The sequence below is a fragment of the Mastigoproctus giganteus genome, chromosome 3 (genome assembly GCF_048544385.1).
Source record: "Mastigoproctus giganteus isolate SK-2022 chromosome 3, ASM4854438v1, whole genome shotgun sequence".
NCBI lineage: Eukaryota > Metazoa > Arthropoda > Arachnida > Uropygi > Thelyphonidae > Mastigoproctus > Mastigoproctus giganteus.
This window is the reverse complement of record NC_143577.1, coordinates 208,436,835-208,455,267: the sequence shown is the minus strand read 5'-3', so window position 1 is coordinate 208,455,267 and position 18,433 is coordinate 208,436,835. Positions and strand designations below refer to the sequence as shown.

The following is an 18,433-nucleotide window of genomic DNA, read 5'->3' as shown; positions in this document are numbered from 1 at the left end:
ATACAGATTTTTTGTACTACAGTAGAGGAAAAGAGAGAAGGAAGCAGAAGATTGTGTTAGTAGCTTTGGCATGAAAACACACAAAACTAAACTATTAATTAATTGAGTCATTTCAAAAATATCATTCACCAAAATCAGAGAGTACCTCTAGTAAGTCTCTCTCTCTCTCTCTCTCTTTTACAGTTTCTTTCTCTTTCTGTCTGTCTCTCTCTCTCTCTCTGTCTGTCGCTGCCTCTCTCTATTTTGCACTCTTTTTTTCTCTCTCTCTCTCTTTCCCCGCTCTTTCACCCTATCTTTTTGTTATTCTCTCTCTTTCACTCTTTTTCTCTCTCGTTTTCTCACTCTATCACCCTTTATCTCTTTCTCTTTCTCTTTTTTCCTTTCACACATTTTTCTTTCTTTTTACTTTCACTCTTTCCCTCTCACTGTCATCGTCTGTCTTATTTTCGTCCTCTCTATCTTCCTTTCTCTCACTCTTTCTTTGTAACACCCTTTCTCTTTCATTCGTTCTCTCTCTATTTCTGTTTCCCTCTCTTCGTTATTCTCTCTTCCTTTCTTCCCTTTATACTTTCTCTTCCCTCCTATCTCTCTCTCTTTTACTGTTTCTCTCCCTCTGTTTCTTTCTCTTCTTCACTCTTTTCCCTCTCTCTTTGTCCCTCGCCCTTTCTCCTTTCTATCTTTCTTTTTCTCTCTCTTGCTATCTGTTTATCTCCCTTACTTTCTTTCACTTTCCATTGCCTTTCTCTTCCCTTTTCGTTCTCTCTCTCTCTCTCTCTCTCTCTCTCTCTCTCTCTCTCTCTCTCACTCCCCTCTCTCTTTCCTTTACACACACTCTCTCATTTTTCTCTGTATTTCTTTGTTTTTCAATATTTCCTCTCTCTACTTCCCTTTCGCACTTTCCCTCTCTCTACCTTCATTTCCCTCTCTCTCTCGTTTTCTCTCTATCACCCTTTATCTCTTTGATTCCTTTTCTCTTGATATTTCACTCTGTTCCTTTCTCTCTTCGTTATTCTCTTTTTATATTCTCTCTCTCTCTCTCTCTGTCTTTTTACTGTTTATCTCCCTTTCTTCCGTTTTCTTTCTCTTCTTCACTGTTTTTCCTTCTTTGTCTCTCGCACTTTGTCCCTCTCGTTCTTTATATCTTCCTTTCTCTCTCTCTCTCTCTCTCTCCCCTCTGTATTTCTCATTGTTTTTCATTATTTCCTCTCTCTACTCCCCTTTCGCACTTTCCCTCTCTCTCTACCTTCATTTCTCTCTCTCTCTCTCTCTCTCTCTCCTTTACACACATTCTCTCATTTTTCTCTGTATTTCTTTGTTTTTCAATATTTTCTCTCTCTAATCCCCTTTCTCACTTTCCCTCTCTCTCTACCTTCATTTCTCTCTCTCTTTCACCCTTTATCTCTTTGATTCCTTTTCTCTTGATCTTTCACTCTGTTCCTTTCTCTCTTTTATATTCTCTCTCTCTCTCTCTCTGTCTTTTTACTGTTTATCTCCCTTTCTTCCGTTTTCTTTCTCTTCTTCACTGTTTTTCCTTCTTTGTCTCTCGCACTTTGTCCCTCTCGTTCTTTATATCTTCCTTTCTCTCTCTCTCTCTTCTCTGTATTTCTCATTGTTTTTCATTATTTCCTCTCTCTATCTCTACCCCCCCTCCCTTTCACAATTTCTTTCTCTGTTTGTACTTTCTCTTTATTTTTCTTTCGGTCTTTTGCTCTTTCTCTCTTCCTATCTGTCTGTCTATTTTAATGTTTCCCCCCTTCCATCATCTTCGTGTAATGCGCAATGGAACGAAGGCTGGAGACAACTAATGGATAGCCGAAGGTGATATTTACGTGTTCGAACAGTGTTCGGGTCATTACGGACATCGGTGAGCCCGAGAAACTCACTGTGCCCGCTCGCCCGGGGCGTTGTGCTTAATAATAAATAAGCGAGACGTGTCGCACACTCTCCGTGTTCACGTGCACGACCCTTCCGATACCCGGCAACCATTCGATAATGAAATCGTGCAAAGGCGGTGCAGTGCACGCGAGTCCCGTCCGCTACGAGGTGCGTAGAAATGCGGCTCAGTTCGGCAAGTGTGTCGCAACGTCGGTTTCTTTTAACGTCGAGTGGTTTCCGTCGGTGTTTTTCTTTTCGTTCTCTCGCTGGCGCCGTGCCAGCAATGATTTGCGCTCGCAATTATTCTCTTCAGCGGGCATAATTACGCAACAGAGAGCGCTCCGCGACGAAAACACAACATTTATTAACGAATTACCCCGAGATAAACATCCTGGCCGCGTCTACTTCCATCTGTCCATTTAATAAACGAGTGTTTTCGCGATATAATTGTTCGGTCGTCTCAAAATGTCTTTTGTCTTAAGAAAGCCTCGCACTATTTTTTTCGGCGTAGTTTACATTCTTAGTTAAACATTATTACAGGGAAGCAATTTCTCGCATGAGGGCGCCACAGGTCATATAACAACAATATAGTACATAACCTTTCTCAAGCTTATACATTAGTGTAGAATATGGAGGATAGGGTTGAGAAATTTCTAGTTTTTGACCACATTTTTGTATTTTTTTATTTTTTCATTGTTCGATTCCTTTTAAATGAACCTTTTTTAATCACTCTGAAGTAGTTCTTCGGATCCTATAAACATCAGAATATTATTAATATCTTGATTAATTCCTTAAAGTATTGTGCCTACAGATATAATCTTTGCATAAATTGGTTTGGGATTGTAAGGCGACAGCCTTTTCAACTACCAGGGGATGCAACGCGTCCCTGTAAATGTCACTACACTGCACTACACACACGCTCTCCAGCGCTTATATGGGTAAGGAAGCCACAGAAGCTGTGGCTTCCTTGCCCATAAATAAATAATAAAATAAAAAACATAAATAATAATAAAAGTGAAAATAAATATGTGTAAAAAAGAAAATAAACAACCGATGTGTTTCCTCGCAGTGCTCCTTAAGTAAGCATTTATGCTGAACTATGAATTCCCAAGTTGTCAGCCTCAACTACCCACGGAAGTAACTTATTTCAGTAATTAAAAAATCGTTCGCTAAAAGAGAACTTGCTACAGTCCACCAATCTCTGCAATGATGGTCCCACTCTGGAATCATTCTACTATTCCATCTCAGGCCCTTATAGACTTCAATCAGGTCCCATCTGAGGAGTCTGGTTTAGCTCTGCAGCCCATACGGATAACCTTTCGAGGATATCAACAAGTGGGTTGTCTGTCTTAGGACTCTTTCAAGAAGCTAGATGTGTTATTTTAGGTGCGATCTCATCTCCATAGTTGGGCACACTATTCTGAATGCTGGCTTAATTTTTTTATGTAGTGGTTTGATAACTTCCAAATACCTTTCTTCCTCTGTTTTAATTCAACCCCTGAAAGTATATAAGTTATTTAGGGGTTTCAATTCGCCAAAATGCAACCTTGCATCTTGCTGCATTAAATCATAGCTGCTACTTTTTTTGATCTTTCTCGAAGCCCTAAGTTGCCTTGAAGGAGTGCTGGTTGGCGCTGATCATTAATTAGTCTCCCAATCTTCACATCATCTGCAAATTTTGACATCACGCCCTCTATACCTTCATCGATTCCATTTAAGAAAATGAGAAACGATTCTTGGGGACTCTCCACTTCTAACGTTAGCCCAGTCTGAAAAATAAACATTAATCATAATTTTCTGCCTTCTGCCCTGCAGCCACCTTGTAAACCTTCTTCGAATCTTACTCGCGATTTGGAAGTCTGAATTGGATTCCTAAAAACAAACAAACTGCCAATGTAAATCAATTTTCAGCTTGCTGAGAGGCACTCCAAAACACACGAAGTATTTTTTAATCTAATGAAACCAACCTGTAATTAGATAAGAAAAGGAGGGGTGAATTACATTCAAATTTGAAATTAAAATGAGTTAACCAGGTGGAGTACCTATTTTTCTAGAGCTGAACGTGTTTATGGCCAGTAGTTAAAGCAGAATAAATTGCAAGATTAAATTCTAAGACTTATCTAGGTGTGTACACCCATTATTAGGTTTAACTTATTCTAAGAACTATTAGTATGCCTGTGTCCGAGACGAATTAATTTTTAAAAGATTTCTCCTTCTATAACCATATATTTTTTTCTTCTTTCACTTATGTTATCGAGGCTGTTGTCTAATTGATCAGCAGTAGACGAGTAAAAACAAAATTATACCAAAGCCTAATGACAGTTAACAATTAGGTTAAGAGGTAAACTTCAATTTACACAAATACCCATATTACTTACTAAATAAATAAATTTTTCATAATTATATACTCCCTAAAGACATAAAGGTTGACCTAATTTATTTATTTTTTTTAATAGCTTCGTTTTTCAATTTCTGTAAAAGGGTTAGTTCACTCTAATTTTCGCCACTTTTGCTAATCGCCAGCAAACGAGTTAATCCAAAAGTATGTCATCATTTAAGTCTAAATATTGAACAGCCTGCTGTAAACGCCCGTTATATACGTTTAATAATTTCAAAAGAAAAAAGTAATTTATTAAAAGCCAGCGAATGTATATAATATGGAACAGCATGATGCCTGTAGTCTTGAATTTTTAATAGGCCTAAAACAACGTATTGTTTTAACAACGTAATTGAGTGTTTCATTTATAATTCTTTATTGTGAAATAGAGGGTGTTTCGTAATTAAGGGAAGAGAAGCGTTCCTCTTCCGAAAACAAGTACAGCAGCAAACATGAACATATATCCGTGTTTTTGTTCCTCTTTTATCAATACATTTTATTGACATAGACATCATTCAATACAGTTTTGTCTGTGCCTGTCTGTGCCTTCTTTTTGTTGCCTGGACCTCTAATCCTAATTTTAATATGAATGGCAAATGCCTCGAGCTTCTTAGGAATGAAAAATTTAAAAATCATCAGATACGATAATCATATAATCCGAATATGGTTGATTTGAATTCCACTTGTTGGAATTTTTATGCTTACAGTAAAACGGTTTTCCGTTTCACAACGAATTGCCTTGGTATTGCACTACAAAAAATAGGAATCCCCAAATGATTAATGGCCATTAATTTTACAGCTATTTCGGCACTTGCATCAAATGTCAAGTTTCCCACCTCTAAAGACTAATTTAATAAAAATATATTTATTTAATTTTTGTGTTTGACCCAAAAATACTCTTATATAAAAAGACTTGTTTTCTGTCATTTTATATTTTATTGTTAACTGTTTAGCTGCACCTGCGCTTTGTTTCCTGTCAAATAAGTATAAAATGTCGTTGCCAACATAATGCAATACGTTGGTACTTAGACATATAAGTGAAAATAAAAAGTGGATTCATTACGTGGAACAGTGCCAGTAACTTTTAGCTCGCGTTATCTGCATTCTTATTTCTTTGGGTTCCAGCGCTAGTAATTTCCTAGTTTCTTATTGTTCTTGGCATATATTTTTACTTGATTTCCGGTCTAATTTAAGAACTATCTCAGGAGCTTCAAGTTTTCGTAGTCAATCTAAGACCAAAGAGTAGTTATTTCCGATGTCATTAAACCAGGCTACCAGATATATACAAATCGGGCACTGTTCGTGTTGTTTGTGAGCTATTGGACAAAGACACTCATGCTGTCCACTGGATTTTATCCATGCTTTTATATTCCTTGCTACTTTTATAACGCTTAATAGTCGGGATCAAAAAAACTGATGACCTAATTGGAGCGATTTAAAACATCCATCTCCATGAAACATTTACTTTATGCAGAGCATTGATAGCGATACCACTCTTGCTGCCAGACTTAGTGCCGGCCGATAGCCCGTTGACCTTTTCGTTGAACCGTGAACGCTGAAAGATTACAAGCGCCGTTACTGTCAGGTTACTGCTTGTTTGCGTCTGTAAGGAGCGACCAAAATGAGTTTCTACAAGGCCTTGACTTTATACTTTTCATCTACAATCTAGTAAAAATGGTCAAATGACAATATCACATTGTAACTGTTTGAATTTTGTAGATTTTTCTTAAGGATTTTTCACACACCAAAAATATTTAATTATTTCCCATAAAACAGTGGGCAGTTTTGTAATATTTATAATTTTATTAGTCTTTAGAATTTAGGTGATCCACTTCCTCGCTTATTACCTTATATTTTAAGTACTTCATTCCCAGAGCAATTTCTTATGAGGGTGAACAGAGTTCTGTATGAGTGATCCATGTCATAAAAAACCCCCTTTTTTTTATAAGTACTTCCTTACTGAGATGGGGAAGTAATTATTCGTGGTACCTCGACTCAATGACAATTTATGAAGTCATTAATGTTACCTAAGATAAATATGAGAGTTACTTACGATATATTTTTAATTCTGAAATTAAAACACAACAAACAAACAAAAGGCAACTGCTTTATGGGTGGACCGAGAAAATTTCCTTTCCTGGTATACGCCACATTGCCCAATTCATTCCTCCAATCAACACATGGCAACAAACATAATACCAGTGCTATGTATGATTTCACATAGGCTGTCAATATTTCTATTGGTCTGATTTTGATAAAGTTTGATTTATCGAGCCTAGGAAGGCTTGCCAAATGGTTCTAAAAGAGCGAAATATAAAATTTAATGAAAATCCATCTACTGAGAATCGTGTTATTACTTGAGTACAGAGAAGGGACATGGTGAAGACAATAAAAACTGCAACTTCGTAGGATTGGCAAAATAATCAATTTGGCAATCAATCTCGGAGATAGAAAATTAGTCTTCGATTGAAAACTGGACAGTTGGCAACAGTGCCACAGAGGAAACTTTTAGAAAATTATAGATTTTTAACAAATAGTTCGCATTACCTTATAGAGTACTGCGTGCTGTTATTACCATAAGATTTCTCTCACATGGGAGTCTCATAACAACCAGAACTCAATAACATCTGCCTGTCTCTATCTTCTTGGGTCTACGATACCCTCCAGTCTTTATCAATTCACCAGTTTTTCTTTCTCCCAGTCTTTTGTCTTATTTTCTGAAAAAGTTTCGATATATTAACAATTACAAATTTCTAATATAGTAAAATGTCTTCTATGAGAACACATGTTGAGAATTGCACATAAATCCAATAGTATAAACAAATATACGCGGATTCAGTTTTATCTGTTTATATTTTGTAAGATATAGAGGGGCAGTTTCTTTTAAAACTTTTTAACAATTATCTTGATAACGAGTATATTTAATAAACTATCAGAGTATTCTTTACATTTTCAGGACACTACTTATACTACGGTGTCACGAGTGGAAATAACCCCAGTCACCCAATAGAAATTGTCAGTCCATGGTTCGAAGCTGGAAGCGAAAAGACTTGTTCTATAGAAGTAGCGTTTCACATGAACAACATGCTGGACAGCACGTTACAGGTGATTGTCAAAACATCCGCTGTTTCCTGGCCAGCCGGAAAGAGTTTTAAAGGAAATAATCGAAGGACGTAAGGAATTTTATTATTATTTTTTTTTCATCGTGGTATCCTTCACATAAATTGAACGTGGATCCCCTCAAGCTTAACACCTAGCGTGTAAAAGCTAAAGGCGATCCTTACTAGTTTATCAAGTTAATTAATATATTAGTTTAAAATGTATTTTTAAATTTTTGTACGTAGATTAACTTGATTTCCTATTAAAATCATACGTGCTAAGCCTAACGTAAATTCATAGGTATTAAATTTGTGAATGGTATAAATACTACAAAATAAATATAAATCTTAACTTTATTTTCTTGTTTTCCTCTTAATAATAGCAATTATATCTAACGTAGTAAAATAAATAATAATAATAATAATATAACGCACCAGTTATAAGATCCTGAAGAAAATTTTCTACTGCAATTTTCTGCTGTCAACTGCGCTGAGTGCATTGCCATCTGGTGGTAGAAATGTGACACAGCAGCTAAATTATAGTGACTCAAAGAAATGTTACTGTAAGTCTGTGATTAGACCGTCAGCTCATTAGATGCTCTGTTTGTCACAAAATAATGAACTCATTAGTGGGAGCTGGGGACAGCTACAGGCTTATAGCTAGCACGGTTATCTCCTGCAGCTGATGAGGGATTGGTAAGTGAAGCGGTTAATTTGTCAGTAGGCTCATTAGCTGCAAACTGGTGAACATATTTGACCGGCAAAGTGGGATTTTCGATTATAGAGCGGAAGCCGTTACGCTTTTATTTGTCTTAAGCTAAGACTATTTCTATTTTTTTAGGTATTTTGTATTCTAAGATTTCACTTTAACCTCTAAACAAGCTTGATCCATACTTAGGGTATCCATTTTCAAGTTGTAATTTTGAATGAAACGTACCCATTTAAAATTCCAGTGCTTTCGTGTCTTTTTGGGATGAAAAGCCACTCAATGGAATTCTAACCCAGCGAAGTTAAAAATAAATAAATCAAAATCATAAAAGTTGCGTACCATTAAGAGTGATTCGTTGTAATTTTATTTATGAAGAATAAGAAAATATATACTCATTGGATAAAAAAATTAGAAACCTTTATTTATTGTCTATTAAGGCTCTCTTTTGCCAGCATTAGCATAGGCACATGGTGCAAGAAAGCAAAGGGTTGCTGTTACCAAGAAAGGCTTAAGTTTTGCAAATTGCAGCGGCTGGAGACTAGGCACCTGCGAGGTGATCTAATTGAGGGGAAAAAAACCTTCCCATTTCACTAATCCATTCATTCCAAATGTTTGTCTAGTTCTGCTTTGAATTTATTTAAGCTATCAACTGCCACAACAACAGATGGAAGTTTGTTCCAGCATTCAACTACCCGCTGGCTAAAGGAAAACTTCCGCACATCTATTCTACAACTGTCTTTCCTCAGTTTGAATCTATGCCCCCTCAGGTTTGTAATCTGAGCAAGAGGAAGAATCCCAGCATTGAGTCTGCTCAATCCATTCAAGGCCTTATACATACACCTCAAACAGATCGCCTTGCAGGTACCTAGTCTCCAGAAACTGCAATTTGCAGAACCTACACCCCGTACAGGCCACAGCGTGGATTCCGCTAAGTGTCAGAGGAAATCTGCCCCAGATTTGATCATTCGTCCATGAGGATATTTGTCAGCTTCTGTGTTGTGGTCGGTAGAGAACTTCAAAGCCGAACTGCTCTTTTTAACATAACTCGATTAGATTCAGATCTGGACAGTTATGCGGCCAGGATGATGTTGGGAATGTTCCGCGAACCATTAAGATAAAATTTTTGCACGATTAATAGTTGCCTTGAAGGAATCCATCTTAAAAAGCATTGCAGGGTGAAGTTTTGTCCTATACGAGAGAAAGATGTCATTGGAGAAAACCAGACTTTCTAAAGGTATGAGCGAGAGACAGTCTGGATGCATAGCTTCATAAGGTTCAACGCCACACTTTCACACTACCATTGGTGTAAAAAAGTAAATCGAAACTCGTCAGACCACATGATCTTTTTCCGCTGTTCCACAGTTTAGTATTGGCGTTAGATTAAAAAATCTAAAGATTAGACTTTAGTCTAATCTTTAGATTTTTTACAGAAAGAAGTAGCTTTCGTATAGGCGCACAACTTTACAAGAATCCTGGATTCTTCAAACCCCGCCGTATAGCTCGCTTGGAAATGGATCTTCCTTTGCCTAAATTGAAATTTTCAATCATTTTCTGCACACTGGATCTTTTGTTCTGACGCACAATTCGCTTTAAATTCCTGCAGTACTCTTGGAACACGGACTTTCTGGTGCATTTTTTCCTTTTTGAGATACATTATTTATCTAATACCAAGGAGTTTGTGATTATGTGATAGCTTATATCCCCATACTGTACGTTTAATTCTTGTTGACGTAATTATGAAGAATATTTCTTATTTATTGGCCAGTGAGTGTACGAACTACAACGAGAAAATTGCCAATGCTAGATAAGTTGAGTACAATATGCAATTTAATAATAAGAGAGATTACATGAAATTAATTATATAAACTGTGACATTAAAGTTTAACAAGTGTTTACAATTTTACATCAATAAACACACCATACACCTAAAAGAGGTAAAAATGGGAATACTATTTAAAAGAAACAAAAAAATTCATGAAAGTTATCAATATAAGAGCTTATTCGTCTGTTAATTGTCGCTATGCAACAAAAAACACCAAAGGGATTCTGAAACAGCATAAAAACGTTCATTTTCTAGATGTACTCTTGAGCTGAGATCCAGTAGTCCTTTAAACCAGGCCAGGAGACTTGCATTGGATTTGTCCAGATCCAGGGAACTCAATAAGTCACTTTCTTACTAAGTCATTCATTTCTTACTAATTAAGAAAACGAAGTACTTTACTTGAACAGAGTTCTGAGGCGTAAATCCTCTTCACCAGATTCATCATCTAATTCTGAAGACTCCTATCTGAAAGGTGAACTGGGAATTGGAAGATATGGGTGGACCTGTCAGTTCCCAATTCGTTATACTTTTGCATGGTATAACCACCATAAAAAGGTGGCAGTCTTCATGATGGTTTGTGAGCTATTTCCATATTCGAGGCATAGACAAAGACGTAAACTTATAATTAAAATGAGTTGTCCATAACTTGTCTTTCGAAGGCATTTCAAGGTAGGCTCCAGATGCATTGGAAAACATTGGTCGCCCAACAATGGTTGTTTCAGCTGCTTTGGGCTAATACAAATACTACAGACAGTATTGTATATTAATTACATATCACATGATTGGTATGTGCTTATGTAATACATATACAGCGTATTGGAACAATTGGAGTTGTTTCTATGCTTGTTTTATCGATCGGGTAATTTCTGGACCCAGCACACACTAAAGCACACTAGGCTGCTGGCTGTGAACCAATAGCACAATGGATGTTACCCTGTTTTCTCTTGATCATAAAAGGGACATTCTGTTTCTTCTTTCTTTCCCAATACGTTTTCATCTATTCCCTTGTGTAAAGAACTTTTGTAATATTCCGAAAACTGCTGTTCTCACTATTGGCAATTTCTTCTACTTTTTTTTATCTGTTTTTCTTGCAGAAGGGTGTAGTAAGATGAAGAAGGGGTGGGCGAAGCAGGGTTCGTTGCTGAGATTTTGGGAAAATATCCAAAAGGAACCCATTCCCTCTTTCTTTCCAAATAGAGTAGGGTGTCCAGATTTTAAAATATTAAAAACGGGACACACTAATGAGATTATGTAATGCCCATGGGAATTACGAACACACTTGACTGTCTCTTAAGTTATTTTAAAAACGTACAGTTACTATCCCAGATGACTATGGCCTTTGGCATTACTTTACAAAGTTGTGTTTGTTGGATACATAATAAATCAATAATGTTCACTGATTCTTTATCTGTTGGACATAGATAACGAAAAGTTCTTTCCTTGAGTTAGTCGACCAGCAGGTGATTGGTTTAGTTGTAGCAAGGCTGTTAGATGCATCAGTGACTTAGACCACATTGCGCCGTACATAACATGTCTGTAAATTGCATGTTTTTTCTGTGGTCGATTGCTAGACGAAAACCTCGAGTTTCCAACAGTAAAAACCATGTTGCCCTCACCTAGGACCGCCTAAGTCAGCAACTTTGTGAAAAGGACCTTAAATATTCCATCCCATCACTGCCCGATGTAGGAAGGACGGCGATTATACCAGCTGTGCTACCTACGAGGGCCGGGAAGATGGAAGATACACAAGGAATATTAGACACACTTAAAGGAGTGTCTCCTAACAGCTATACTCGTACATTATAGATTCAAAATTTTACCATTTGACCATAAGGTTTCGAATTTTTTAGGATAAAATTAAAACATACGTAAATGTATATCCTCTAATATTTGGAAACCAGTTAATTATAATAATGATTTTTAACAAAAAAGAGCAAAAAATCAACGAAGTTTATGCGCGAACCGAGAACATTTCCTTTCTTCGTATCCACCACATTGCCCATTCATTCCTTCAACTAGCGCTTGGCAACAAACAATATCCATTTCTTTAGCTACAATATACGGTCTATGTGATATTTATGAACAAAAGAATAAGAGCCGGATTTACATTAGTCCGATTTTTTTGGAATGGCTCGACAAATATTTTTAAAAGGCCCAAATAATCCGTCCAATGGAAGTTGAGTTGTCATAGGCGGACGGATATGGTGAAGAAAATGGATGCTTTACGCATAATATGCCAACGCATCTAAAAATATTCGGAAGCATGGGCCGTATTAAAACAAATTATCTCCTTTCAACTCCATCTTAATGTTGGACAATAAACTATTCACGAACCCACTAATTGTTCTGAATGCTCCCTACTAATCACTGTAAAAGATCATCCATAAAACGTGTCCAAATACGAATAGAATGGGGGTTATATAGTATATGCAATTTTAACTCCTCTATCACTATATTGGCAACGGATTATATGAAAACCAGTCAGGGACGAAAAAGGGATTTTTCAGAACTTGATGGATGCTTTATTTATGTAGTCCTACGACTGCAATATTCTTAGTTTAAAATGATTAGTCTTTATTTTAGCTGCAGTAACAGAACAAGGAAATTCAAGCTCTATTCCACCACAATATAATCTTCTCTTGGTGAAGCGGGGTCTTCAATGTGTGCGGTACAGGTTTCCAGGATGGTAACCACCGATGTGGTTGATTGGTGTTGCTGAAATGAGCTATTTTACTGAAGCGTCAAATGACTCTGCGTCACTTGTACTTCCAAGTACATCGATGGTTAATCGCTATCGTCTGATACATGGTTTTTTCTCCCGGAAACTCGGGTTTTTCGTCCAGAAAACAAAAAATCGACCTCAGAACACACGCAATTTACAGACAATGTACACGAAGCAATATGATCTTAGTCGCCAGTGCTCCTAAAACCCTACCACCACAACAACAACAATCGCTATCATGGCTTCTACATATTTTTTTTCCGAATGCTAACCTTTAAAAACCGTATGAGCTTTTATGGTCACTTAACTGTCTTCTTTGGTATCTGTTTATGTAAAACTTTCATAATATAGCAACGCCACAATGTCTTCTGTCCCGTCTCGAGTTCCCAATAAAGCTATATCAGGAGATTTTTTTATGAATCAAGAAACACGAAAGATATTAGAATCTATAGTACTTAGTATCGTGCTTGAGTTGAAGTTTCAGAAGACAGAAGAGTCGTGTAGACTCGAATTTCTGTAATTTTCAGGAAACACACGTGAAGGAAATTTGATCCAGACAACAGAAGTGAGATAAATGATGAAGATGAAAAGTTGGAGTATTGAGTTTAGAGATAGACAATGAAATGATGATGGCTGGTTGCGGCATGGGTTCAGACTAGTTTGGAAGAGAGTGGGGAAACTACAGATGCTAATTCAGAAGAACAGTGCCCATGGTTGACTTTTAGGCAGGGCGCAAATATAGAAATAACTAAACGGGATATTTTAAAAAATACTCCTCATTCCAAGGCTAATTGACTCGCAATGTCAAAAATCAACCCTAGAAGTATAAGACGGAAACTGTTTGTTTTCGTTACTACGGAAACTGTTTCATACAAGTTGGCGTTAGAGCGAGTACAACGGAATGTGGAAATAAATATGAAAGCTGTACGAGGTGAGAGCTGCATGTCACATGATTTTGAATTGGAAACTCCTTGTGTTGTTGGGGAACAACTCGCGGAAGGTATAACATCCCCACTTGCAGGTTCAACTCACATAGTTGGTACTGAACTTCGTACCTCGCTCTGAACCGGATGAAAACCGTTTAGGGGGTCAGAACATATCACGGAAGGAATAGCATATGAACACACAAAGCGGGAATCTTGTGATTGCGCAAAGGCGAATCAAGAAAACATTGAAGGTATTCCTACGGTTAAACATGGCTAAGTTTGTTTATGTTCTGTGACCGGGGTCACTGGAATTATTTGATGAAGGAATTGAAATAAACCGTAGGGCTATAGCAGAAATCCTTTCAAGGTGGGGTGAATTTGAAAAATGGTAGTTGAATTGAGAGCTCATAATGAGAGTCAAAAGGAAAAATTGTTTGGATCGAATGGTTGAGGGATATCATTCTCAAATAAGAGAATTACAGAGTATGATCAGTGAAACAAGATGAAACTGCGGGTCTACGAAGCAATAACATCTTTTATACTGATGCAGTCAAGGGTCTTGGCTTTAGGGACAATGCTGCTAAAAAGAATCCTAGGACAAGTTCAGGGAACAATACTGTGGAAAATAATGATCTGTTAAGGAACAAAGGGGATAAATTGTAATGCTCTTGTTATTAAGGCTAAGGATGAATCTCACATTAAAAATGACGTTCAGAAAGCTGTCGGCAGAGTTTTGACAGGTATGTTAAAGTTCGTAAGAATACATAAGGCGAGGAAAACGGCGGGGAAAGTTATTGTCTTGGAGTTAGAAAATGAAGGCGACATTGATCGCATAAAACAGAATGAGAGAATTAAGCGGCTGGGGATTCTCTTTTCAAAACAAAGAAGACCAGGCCCAAAATGAATAAAAATGACTTTATGAATACAATTTAAGTTACATGAAGATGACAAAGATGGAAATGGAAAGCGAAATTTTAATCCGCTTCAACAGCATTAAAGTTAAGACAGGTATAAATTGGATAATGGAGGTGTTAGAGCGTGTCTACAACTATTTATTACGACAAGATGGATATACGCAGAATGGTGTCCTACAGAGTAAATCCATTTCATCTGGTAACCATCTGTTACAATTGTCAATCGTTGGGCACACTTCGAAAACGTGTAGACGTTGTCAACCAGCCTGCAGTCATTGCAGTAATAATAGACATTCATACCACAATTTACCTAACATTCGCAAACTGCTCTCATGTGCGAATTACATATCGAGAGAGAGAGAATAGATCGAGCCACTTGATGAGAGATAAAGTGTCCGGATTATGAAAAGGCGCGGAAACTTATAATTGAACAAACGAATTACTCCTTACTCAATAATGTATCGGTGGAATAAACGTAAGAGTAAGACGTAGGAATATACGACATTTTGGTACTCAGCAATCTATAGCACAAAATGGAGTGACAAAAAATTAGGGGATTGTTAACATAATAGAACTTAAGGGGCAAAGATCTAGAAGCGTTGCGAATAGCCTGCAACCGTGAAAGAATTGATCTTGCCTGTATTCAGAAGGAGTCATGGGCACTGAGCACCAAAATTGCCTCGTGTAATTAGAGCAATTTACGTAAAGCAATTCTTTTTATTCGCAACTTGTCCGTCACATCAAGGGTATAATATCGTCCTCCATCGATATTATACCCTTGATGTGGTTTGCATTTGCATTGAAACTGAGGAGATAATTTTATTTGAGGAGCATTTATTTTCATCATGATGGTGACATTGCACAACACTTGAATTACATTGAAAGCTTTCTGGACCGTTGCAAAGTGAGAGGTTTATCTGCATGGCGTCTAACTCGATTATGGTTCAGTAGAGTTACTAATGGACGGTTGATGGTGGAGTTAATTACTCTGCATGAATTGTTCGTTCACGACCGGCGATCTGAACACAGTATCTACCATCAGCATTTACCATCAGAAAATTTTTTTCTGTTGGTAAATGCTAATACTAAATACTGGGCAACTTGGTTAACCCCGATCTCCATACATCTTATCATTTTGCTGAACATGGTTCCTTTTTTGCAAAGCTAAGGGGAATTTGAAATCACAGAGTGTAATTTAAGTACTGTACTTGTGGACTCGCCGAACGTGGGAACCATCTTTCATATGTTGAGTATTGTGACTTGAAGGGACAATTAATCGAAGAAGCTCTTAATCTCCACTATCTTATCTTATTCCTGAATGTTAGTTAGTGTGTTTAGTGTCAAACGGCACCAGGGGTTTCCCCCATCTCCTAACTAACAACTGTTAGTAAAAAATACTTTTATGCACTTCGAAATTTTATGGGCCAACTATTGAGAAGGAGAATCTTGTTGCAGCTGGCAGAGAATGAGCCAGATACTGAATTACAGTTAAAAAGGGTATGACTTGCTATATTTGAACGGATTATTATTATGTTAGGCAGAGTGGATACAGGATGAATGATGCCGTTCTTATTATACGTTGGAGTCAACAATATGAACACTACATCTTCTAAAGAATCTCATGATACAATATCCAGATACCTCTTTTACAAAGATGGTTCAGAGCAGTTAGCATTAGCATTAGTAGAGGCATTTGATGCAAGAAAGCAAGCTTATGCAGCATCAGCCAAAAAAAAAAAAAAAACCCACTTCCACTTCACCCCTCTGTTCGTTCAAAATACCTGTCCAGCTGAGCCTTAAACTTATTTAGGCTATAAACCTCCACCACAAGGGATGGAAGTCTGTTCCACCAACCAACCACCCGCTGGCTAAAGGCAAATTTCCGCACGTCTATCCTACATCTGTCTTTCCTCAATTTGAATTTATGCCCTCTCAGGTGATTTTTCTGAGCTAGAGGAAGAATCCAATCAGCATTGAGCATGCTCAAACCATTCAAGGCTTTATACACCTCTATCAGATCACCTCGCTGGTGCCTAGTCTCCAGACACTGTAATTTGCAAAACTTAAGCCTTTCTTCGTAAGAGCACCCCTTTGTTCCATTCACTAATCTTGTTGCCCTTCTCTGTACTCGTTCCAGCAGCTCCACATCCTTCTTGAAATGAGGCCTCCAGACCTGTATACAGTACTCTAGGTGTGGCCTGACCATTGCCTTATACAATGGAATAATCACCTCCTTATCCCTGCTGGAAAAATTCCTGTATATCATTGACAATACTCCATGAGCTACTCTTGCAGCCCGTCTGCACTGTCAGAGAACTTCATATCTGCCTGCACAATCACCCCCAAGTCCCTTTCATTCTCTACCACTGTCAGTGTAGTACCGCAGAGTTGATACGTTGCTCTGGGGTTGCTGTTTCCCATGTGTAGTACTTTACATTTGTCAATGTTAAACTTCATTTGCCACCTCTCAGCCCATCTGCTCAACCTTTCCAGATCCTGTTGCAGCAGCATAGTGTCAGTAGTGTCCTTGACAACCCTGCCAACCTTTGTATCATCTGCAAACTTGGACATTAAGCTTGATATACCATCATCAATATCATTTATAAATACAGAAAACAATAATGGACCCAACACTGAGCCCTGAGGGACTCCACTAATAACATTAGTCCACGATGAGCAGTGTCCATTGATTACCACTCTCTGTCTTCTCCCCCTCAACCACCCCTTTATCCATAGCAGCAATTTGCCTCCAATGTCACACTGCTCCAATTTGTGTAGCAGTCTTCCATGTGCAACAGTATCAAAAGCCTTTCTAAGATCGAAGTATATAATATCAAAGTTATTCCCTGCATCCAGTTCTTTTGTGACTGCATCATAGTATCCAATCAAGTTGGTCAGGCAAGACTTCCCCTTAACAAAACCATGCTGTGTCTGAGCTATAACTGAAGTCTTGTCTAGATGATCCTGCAGTGCTTCTTTAACCAGTGCCTCCATTAATTTTCCTGGAACAGAAGTTAAGCTCACAGGTCTATAATTACTTGTGTCAGTCTTTGATCCTCCTTTGTGAATTGGGGTCACATTTGCACATTCCCAGTCTATGGGTACCTCCCCTGAGTCCAAGGAAGCTCTCATAATTATGGCTAAGGGTTTGCTTACTTCCTTTGCTGCCTCCTTTAATATAACTGGATAGATCCCATCCACCCCGGGCGCCTTTCTTGTGTTTATCTTCAACAGTTTCTCCTCCACTTTACTTTCAGTTATTAGAAGATTCTCTAGCTTACTGCTAGAGTTGAATACTCCTCTGGCATTCCCCTCGCTGAATAACTCCTCATGTGTGAATGTCGATGCAAAATATTCATTTAGTTTGTTAGCTACCTGAGCAGGATCATCAACACTTGACCCATCGATATCAAGTGGACCAATCTGATTCATCCCCTTCCTTCTAGAATTTACATAAGTAAAGAACTTTTTGCTGTTTTTCTTTGCATCCCTTGCCAAGGATTTCTCGTAATCTGCCTTCGCCTGCCTAACCTCCTTTGTAACTTGGTTGCATATCAACTTGTATCTATCATAGGCTTCTGTGTCACGTGTTAATTTGTAAGTATCCCATGCATTTTTCTCCTCTGCCATATGTCTCATTAGTTCATCTGACATCCATTTTGGCCTAAACCTTGAACAATATTTCTTAGTTGGTATGTAAAGCCTAGTAGCTTCCAAGATAAATTCTTTGAATGCTTCCCATTTTGAATTTGCTGTTGGTAACATCATCAGTTGGTCCCACTGTATAGAATTTAAATACTGTCTCAGTCCATCGTAGTCGCCTTTACGGAAGCAATAACCCTTCCCTTTACCCCTAATGGTAGTTACCTCTTTGAGTAAATCCCACTTCAGCACACTGTGATCACTGCCACCTAGTGGTTCATTTATCTGCAGATTCTTAATGCATGAAGAATCACTGCTGATAATCAAATCAAGAGTATTACTCCCTCT

At 37.8% G+C, this 18,433-nt stretch overlaps 1 protein-coding gene across 1 annotated transcript in view; it reads left to right on the top strand.

The window, feature by feature from the left end:
* LOC150088639 (tyrosine-protein kinase receptor-like) overlaps positions 1–18,433 on the top strand; it is a 106,547-nt gene that overhangs the window by 41,709 nt on the left and 46,405 nt on the right. The window contains exon 2 of the mRNA XM_090369600.1: positions 7,209–7,425. Within this exon, the coding sequence (XP_090225726.1) occupies positions 7,209–7,425 (217 nt within the window). The remainder of the gene's footprint in view (positions 1–7,208; positions 7,426–18,433) is intronic.